Source organism: Petaurus breviceps, unplaced genomic scaffold (assembly GCF_028583685.1).
Source record: "Petaurus breviceps papuanus isolate PSGF00001 unplaced genomic scaffold, PetGlider_PUasm1.0 138, whole genome shotgun sequence".
NCBI lineage: Eukaryota > Metazoa > Chordata > Mammalia > Diprotodontia > Petauridae > Petaurus > Petaurus breviceps.
Genome location: NW_027185694.1, coordinates 20,081,607 through 20,090,076, shown reverse-complemented (window position 1 = coordinate 20,090,076; position 8,470 = coordinate 20,081,607). Strand labels below are relative to the sequence as shown.

The following is an 8,470-nucleotide window of genomic DNA, read 5'->3' as shown; positions in this document are numbered from 1 at the left end:
GTGTGTGTGTTGGAGGGAACGGAGGGAGACTTTCTGTGTGTTGGAAGGGAGAATCCCCCAGTCCCCAAAGCCTTCCAGGACACGTGGGAAGACAATCAGAAAATGAGCTCTTCTCACACTCCGCCTAGAAGATAGGCAAAGCCAGTATTCACCGCACAACTGTTAAAAGGTCCTTGCAGGGGGTTGAGACGACCCTATTGCTTTCTGACCACTACAATCCTTATCTTTGCCTGTTGGGGAACTCGTTGTTTGGCCACTTACCTAGAGTCGGCTCCCTAAACCTTTTAGGGGGCGGTGGAGGAGGAAGCGTCTGCCCAGGGTTGCCGGTGTTGGCCCACTCTTTACTATTTGTTCCAGCTAAGGACTTCACCCTCCCCATCCCTCCTTTCTGGTTCAGCTTCAGCACAACCCCAAGATCCAAATCAGCCTGACTGGGAAAACTGGAGCAGAGGATTCAGGGGAGCAGAGCAGATCCTGGGTTTGTGGTAGAGGGAAAGAATGTAGAGAACAGGGGTTTTCGTAGGTAAAGGTTGTGGATACGGGAAGGTCAGATACTCGGGGATTAGGGTCCCCGAATCTGAACGATCTGAATTGGGGTCTGGGACACCCACGCGTTCCTCACTCGCTCCTCCGTCCTCAGGTTACGCCGCGTAACCAGGAAGATCGAAGATGAGCTGGGCCTTCCTGACGAGGCTGCTGGAGGCTGTGACCCAGCACTCCACCCTGGTGGGGAAATTCTGGCTGTCGGTCCTGATCGTGTTCCGCCTGGTACTCCTGGCCGTGGGCGGGGACGCCATTTACCGGGACGAACTAAGTGGTTTCTCCTGTAACACTGCACAGCCGGGCTGCCAAAACGTTTGCTACGACGCCTTCGCACCCCTCTCCCACGTCCGCTTCTGGGTGTTCCAGATCATCCTGGTCACTGCGCCCACCGTCTTCTATCTGGGCTATGCCGTGCACCATCTGTCCCGGCGCCAGAGCACCCAGAAGCAAGAGGAGGAAGAGAAGGAGCCCATGATCAAAGAGAAGAAGCCCCACAAGTCCCCTGAGGATGGAGCCCACGATGGTCGCAGGAGGATCCGCAGGGACGGGCTCCTGGGGGCCTATGTTGGGCAGTTGCTGGTGCGATCTGCCTTAGAGGTGGTCTTCCTGCTGGGCCAGTACCTGCTCTATGGCCTGGAAGTGCCTCCCTCCTATGTCTGCCAGCGCAGCCCTTGCCCCCACACCGTGGACTGCTTTGTATCTCGTCCCACAGAGAAGACCATCTTCCTGCTGGTCATGTATGCAGTCAGTGGCCTCTGCCTCCTGCTCAACCTGATTGAGTTGCTGCACCTTGGTCTGGGAAGCAGGAAGAATGGGGGATACAGCTCTGCCCCACCTCCCCATTCCAAGGGTCTCAAGTTGGAGCTGGAGCAAATGCAGGAACAGCTGCATCAGGTCCAGGAGCACCTGGACTTGGCATTGCATTTAAATGCACCTGCCTATTCAGGCCACTCTCCATCATACAGAGTATGTGCTCAGCAAGATCTGCAAAACCAAGCCCCAAAAGAGGCTCCATTCTCTAAGACAGGTACGTTTGGGGTAAATTAAATCCCAGTTTCTATTGCACTATTATTCTGCCTTGTCTCCTTTAGTTCTTTCCTAATAATCGAAATTCTTTCTTTATATTTTTCCCATTTCATTTCCAGCTCAACCTACTCCTTTTTCCCTTAGGGGAGTTTTGCAGGCATTGGGAGGAGCTAGAGGAGACCTCTGAAAGGGAGAGAAATAATCAGCTTTAGTATATGATCAAACCACTGTACCAGGAGTCCAAGAATCTTACTAAAAAACCTATGTAACTTTCAGTAAGTCACTTAACTCCAGGACTCCCCTTTCCTCCTGTAAATAAGAGGAATGTACAAAATGATTTCTAAAGTTCCTTCCAGGTCTTAATCTTATGATCTTTTTCATTGTTATTGATGCTGATTTTTTTCCCTTTGCAGATCTGTGAAAACTAAATTTACTATTGTTTACACACTTCAATCTGAACTTGATTTGGGGAAGACAAGAGAAGCTGGTTTCTGGACTCTAGAAGAGAAAACCTGGAGATGTATCTAAAGGAAATGGTGTTTTGTTTAGTACTTTATATTTTAATTAGCTATTTGGTGAGTGTGATTAAAGGTAGTCCTTTCTATACCTCCCCAGGACTTGAAACCAGTCACAATCCAATGCCTACCTTTCCCTCAAACATCACCAAATAAAATAACTTAATGAAATAAAGGGACTATCTAGGAATAATGGACCTGGAAATAATCCTGAGAATTGGGCCCACAATGGTCACAGAAGAATCTGCAGGGCTGGGTTGGGGGAAGGGGTTGTTTTGGGGCATTTGCTGCTGCTATCTTAGAGATATCCTTCTGCTATTTGTCCTATAACTGAATGTCTTTTGGTACTTGAGTTTGTAAGTTTTGTGGGCCAGTAAATAGCTGTTTGTATTAAATACTCTTCCTTGAATTTGTTTTGGATGGGAAGGAATGTTGAGTTGAAAAAAGAAAAGTCCCAGAATCCCAAGCTACCATGGAACCCATGGTCCCATGAAATTGGGTTTTTAGAACCCAATTCAAAGCCCAGGGGACCATATTATTTTCAGCCTGGATTTTGAGAGATGTTCTGGTATAGGACTGAGAGTCCTTCCTTTCCATAAAAAGAACCGGGGGCCCTGGATCCAAACAGATATGAGAGAGTAGGAGGCTTTGAGATTATAGTGCTCCAGATATCAGGCACGATGTTCCCAATTGTTCCCAGGTCATCCATTATGTTGGTCCTACAGAGACTGAGAACTGCATATTTAGAAGGCAGAAGCCAATCTCATTAGAAAAATGAAGGGGGAAGGCTCTGGTCATATAGCACAGGATAAGGCAGATGCTTCATTCTAAGAGAAAGGGGGGAAAGAAATAAACATTGATATAATGGCTTTTACAAATATTGTCAAATTTAATCCTCATGACAAACTCTGCCAGGTGGGGTCTATTATTATCTCCATTTTATGGTTGAAGAAATTGAGGCAAAGAAAAGTTAAGTGACTTGCCCAGTTATACATTAAGTGTCTGAGGCCAGCTTTAAACTAGGGTCTTCTGATTCCAGTCCCAGTGCTCTCTCCACTGCAATACCAGCTGCCTGAGTTTGGTGCCTACTTAATAAAATGTCTTTCATTCATTCTACCTCCATACTTTTTGCTGATTCTGAATACAGTGTAAGTTCTAGAGAGACATTCCAGTTATGGGGCTTTACCTCTCACTACTAAAACTTAGAAGATTAGCACTTGCACACACATCCTTTGGTAGCATAGAAACAATTTGGCATAGTACCTAGTTGGGAAGATTAAATAGTTAAAACAGGGATCTATCAGAAGGCAGCTTGTCCTGCCCCAGATGAGACACTACTCTCCCTGTTCATTTCCTGAGACATAACCTTCCAGATCCATAGTCTTGTCGTGAATTTCATGTCATCAGTTCTCAGTTGAGGTAAAATTTGTCTTGTGTTAACATTTCTAGTTCTCCTTGCTTATTACCCCTGTTTTATGTGTAGTCATCTGAGACAAGGATTTTGTTACTGATTCCTGTCTTAGCTTTTGTCTCCTGTGAATTTCTTGGTGTTTCTGCTGCTATTCTTCCTATATTGTAGCTACTTACTGTATGCCTTCTAGCCTAGTGGATAAATATTTTCCTTTTTTGATTCCATTTTCCTTTTTGATTCCATTTCATTTTGAAGCCCTCATAATTAGATGTGTGAGACTTCAGACCAATACATTCTTTTTAGCCCTTGTTAGGTACACAGTCCTTCCCTGGACAAGAGCATGTCATAGCATATTTTACGCTTGATCAAGAAATCCACATTCTTGGGGCCGCTAGGTGGCACAGTGAATAGAGCACCAGCCCTGGAGTTATGGAGGACCTGAGTACAAATCCGACCTCAGACACTTAACACACACACACACACACACACAAACAAAAACTAGCCATGAGACCTTGGGCAAGTCACTTAATCCCAACTGCCCTCCAAAAGAAAAAAAGCAAAAAACCCCCAAACAAACAAGAGAAATCCACATTCTGTTCTCAGTTACTATCTTAACCAGGCATTCAATGGACATTAATAAGCAGAAGAAAGTCAAGAGGAGAGCAATCTAGATGGTGAAGGGGTGTAAATCTAAGTCATGAACATCAACTGAGGGAATGATATCTTGGAGAAGAGAAGGTTCAGGGAATTCATTGCAATGGTTGTCAAGTATTTGAAAGACAGTAAATAGTTACTGTTTGACTCTTGCAGATAATAGAAGTTACAAGGATGTAAATTTAGTTGATAGGAGGAAAAATTCATAAGAACTAAAGCTTTCCACTTATTAGGATTTTTTCCAGCTATATGTAGAGAAAGTTTTCAATATTCACTTTTATAAGATTTTGAGTTCCAAAACTTTTTTCTCCCTCCCCTCCTTTTTCCACAAGAGGGCATGCAATCTGATATAGATTATACATGTACAATCATATTATACATAAGAACCAAAGCTTTCTGGAGTTTGAATGAACTAGGAGGTAAGGTGAGGAAAGGAAGGATGGATAGTGGATTCCTTTCCCTTATTGAAGGACTTTTTTTTGCTTTTTGGAGAGGAAATTGGGGTTAAGTGACTTGCCCAAAGTCACATGGCTAGTAAGTGTTAAGTGTCTGAGGCCAGATTTGAACTCAGGTTCTCCTGACTCCAGGGCCACTGCTCTATCCACTATACCACCTAGCATCAATTTGACTGAAATTTGGAATGTCAGGGAAAACAATGTGAAACTAATCTAGAAAGGTAGACTCGAGTCATTGTCAATGACTTTCAGTGCCACGTTGTAGAGTTTGTATTTCATTATAGCACTGGTAGGAAGTCACTGAAGTTTATTGATCAGGGGAATGACATGGTCAGACTTGTGTATTAAAAATATTGTTTTGAGGCTGAGTACCAATTCAAGAAGGAATTAGGATTAGGAATCAAGGAGTCCAATTAGGAGACAGTAGTAATAATTCAGGAGAAAGAAGATGGGGGACTGAACTATGGTGGTAGTCAAATGAGAAGAGAGACAGAAATGATTGTGAGACCTTGTAACAAGATTTGACAGTTGACTTTATATGGGATGGGGGGAAAAGAGGAAAGGACTGAAAATGGCTCCATGATTGCCAACCTGGGTAATTGGAAGAATGGTGGTGCCCTCAACAGAAATAGGGAATTTGGAGACAGGCTGATTTAGATTTAGGAGGTGATCGGATACAGGCCCTGGGAAGCCCCTTGAACTCTGATTGAATCTTCCCATTTGATGAAACATTTACTTGAGGTCATAAGCCTTTCATTATTGCTAGGCCCAAATCTGTTACCCTAAACTAGTTTAGCCCTCCATTGTCTGTCATCTCTAGGTAGCCTTCAGCTATTTTCCACCTTTAATCCCATTCTTAGAGTCTGACCTCAGTCCCATCTAGAACCTCTTTAGATAGCTCCTCAAGACCCTCCCCAAGCCCCTCTTCTAGACCACCCCTAGATCCCTCCCACAGTCTTTCTGTATATAAGATCCATCTTGACTCCATGAGATTAATCTAGTGCAGACTCACTCTGTGTCAGATTATTTTGGCTGCTTTTTCAATACAAATATCACAAATACTTAAGAGTCTACCCATTATGGTGAATCTTTAATAAACTTTGTTTTACTTTGACTGAGAGTAGGCTTGAGTCGAATTCATTCGACAGGATCTGGTGTGTCAGTATTTTGGGGTCTCGACCACTCCTAAAACCCCCATACCTCAAAAGAGCGAACATGACAAGTTCCATTTTGAACTTGAGACCTCTATGGGTCCACCAGCTGGAAATGTCCAGTAAGCCATTGGTGACACAGGGCTTGAACTCAGGAGAGAAATTTGAACTGGATGTATAGCTGGGTACCATCTGCAAAGAGGTCATAACTTAAGCCACAGCAAGATGACAAAGTTTGTGAAAGAGTATATGGAAAGAAGAGAAGTCCCATAAAAGAGCCTTAAAAGACCCTTAAAGTTATGGTTGATACATGGAGGGAAAAATAGCATAGGAAACTAAGAATAAGGGGTGGCTAGGTGGCTCAGTGAATAGAGTACCGACCCTGGAGTCAGGAAGATCTGAGTTCAAATCCAGCCTCAGACACTTAACACAAAACTAGCCGAGTGACCTTGGGCAAATCACTTAATCCCAGTTGCCCTACCTTTCCCCCTCCAAAAACAAGAAACTTTAAGAATACAATTGTTATTTGTTGTTTGTCTTTAAAGAGGACCTTGACATCAGGGAGGTGATGTCAGGACATGTAAATGAAGTGAAAGAGGATTGTGCAAAGTCACTAGCCTCACTTTCTCCTCCAGAGCCATCTTCAAGAATTCAGTCAGATTGGGAGAAAATGACAAAGAAATTGAGGAATGTGTCTATGAGGAGGGCCTGGGGGACTGGCTCTTAATCCTGGGAGAGGTCAGGAAAGGTAAGGAGTGGTGAGAAGCTATCAAAACATTATCAGGTACAATTTAGGATCCACTTAACTAATTATCTTAATTAAAGATAATTCTTGGGACTTGTGATAAGAAATTCTCTTCACCTCCAGAGGAAGAACTGATGGGATCTGAATACAGATCAAAGTATTTTTTTTAACTTTTTTTATCCTGTGGAGGGTTTTATTTGGGGGGGGAGGGGCGGTGTATGTGTTTTCTTTTATGATATGGCTAATATGAAATATGTTTTGTATAATCTGTTATCTAATTTCTTGTTCTTAGGGAAGGGGTAGAGAATTTGGAACTCAAAATTAGAAAAAAGAAAGTTATTTGTTTTACCATGTAATTTGAAAAAAATAAAAATTTTCACCACAAAATTCTCTCCTTCCTCTGTCCCTTACTTGGTATCTCCTCAGATAATACCTATAGATAATATCTAAGTTCCTGAAACCATAAGCAGCTTCCTCTTTGCACCTGGTATCTGTCTCCTTCCAAAAAATCCTCATACCTATTGGTTATAAATCTCCAATGGACTTTTCCTTTCTCTGCTACATGACATTCTAGCTTCAACTGTCTTACCTCCTGAGGGTTCAGGACTCCTAGTCCTCTTGAGATTTTTTTTTCATATTCCTTGATCATCTCCATAAGGGAAAACTAATTTCTTTTTGAAAACCTTTTGCCACCTAGTCCCTACCCTTCTAGTCTTCTTACATTTTACTCCCCTTCACGTAGTCTATGGTCCAGAGACACTGACCCTTTTGTTATTCCTTCAACTAGACTCTATGTACTGCCTTTTCCCTCGATGTTTCTCATCCCTTAGAATATTCTTCCTTCTTACCTTTTCCTTCTGTTTTTCCAAACTATTGTCCTGGTTTTTCCAGATTCCTTCACACAGCTCAAATTCAGACAATCTACTAGAGGTCTTACCTTATCCCCCCTTAAAGTTAGTGTATGTGTGTATATGGCACATATCCTGTTTGTATTTAGTTGTTTGCACGTTGTCTCCTTTATTATACCATGATGTCCTTGAGGGCAGGGATTGTTTGCCTTTCTTTATATTCCTCTTTGTTTAGCTATGTGCCTGGCACATAGTAGGCATTTAGCAAATGCTAACTGACTTGACTTCTTTCTATAAAATTTTCTGATTCTTAATTTAGCAAATATCACACAATGTGTTTCCATAGATGTTGCAGAATAGAAGGAAAGGCCTGTACATTGAATGGCAATAATGATCACCATAACTAGCATTTATATAGCACCTACTATATGCAGGTGCTTTACAAATATTATCTCATTTGATCCTCTCAACAATTCTGGGAGGAATCCTGTTATTATTATCCCAATTTTACATTTGAGGAAATTGACTGAGATTGCACTTACCCAGGCTTTACACAACTAGTAAGTGTATGGGATCACATTTGAACTCAGATCTGACTCCAGACCCAACACTATTGACTGACCACACCACCTACCTGCCTACTTTTGACTTTATAAATCTCCATTACCTCGAACTTGCTTGAGCCCCTCCCCCTTAGTCTTCTAGGAGGGAGAACGTCCTAGATCTACAGCACAGATAGTGATTGTTTTGCAATTCCCAAAACACAGATACCACACACTCATTGAAAGTCCCCTAAAAAAACCCCAAAACTCCCTTTACTCCACAGCCTAGAAATGAGGTCCTTAGTCCATTGTCATAAATTCTAGCAGCTCCCCAGAATAGCTGACAGGGTAAACTGCCAATGGGTGAGTCTTTAATTCTTTTTTTCTCTTTTAGGGTTTTTTTTAGGTTTTGTTAAAAAAATTATTTATTTTTTGTTTTCAACATTCACTTTTATAAGATTTTGAGCTCCAAAATTTTCCACCTCCTTCCTGTCTCCTTCCCCAAGATGGCATGCAATGTGATATAGGTTATGCATGTATAATCATGAAATATATTTCCCAATTAGTCATGTTGTCAAAG

General features: G+C 42.3%; 1 protein-coding gene across 1 annotated transcript; it reads left to right on the top strand.

The window, feature by feature from the left end:
* Positions 1-430: 430 nt before the first annotated feature.
* On the top strand, positions 431-6,786 carry LOC138176182 (gap junction gamma-1 protein-like). The gene is made up of 2 exons (XM_069106957.1): positions 431-1,570; positions 1,983-6,786. Exons 1-2 carry the CDS (start codon positions 670-672, stop codon positions 1,988-1,990), a joined length of 909 nt encoding a protein of 302 aa, XP_068963058.1. The 5' UTR covers positions 431-669; the 3' UTR covers positions 1,991-6,786.
* The last annotated feature ends 1,684 nt before the right edge of the window (positions 6,787-8,470 follow it).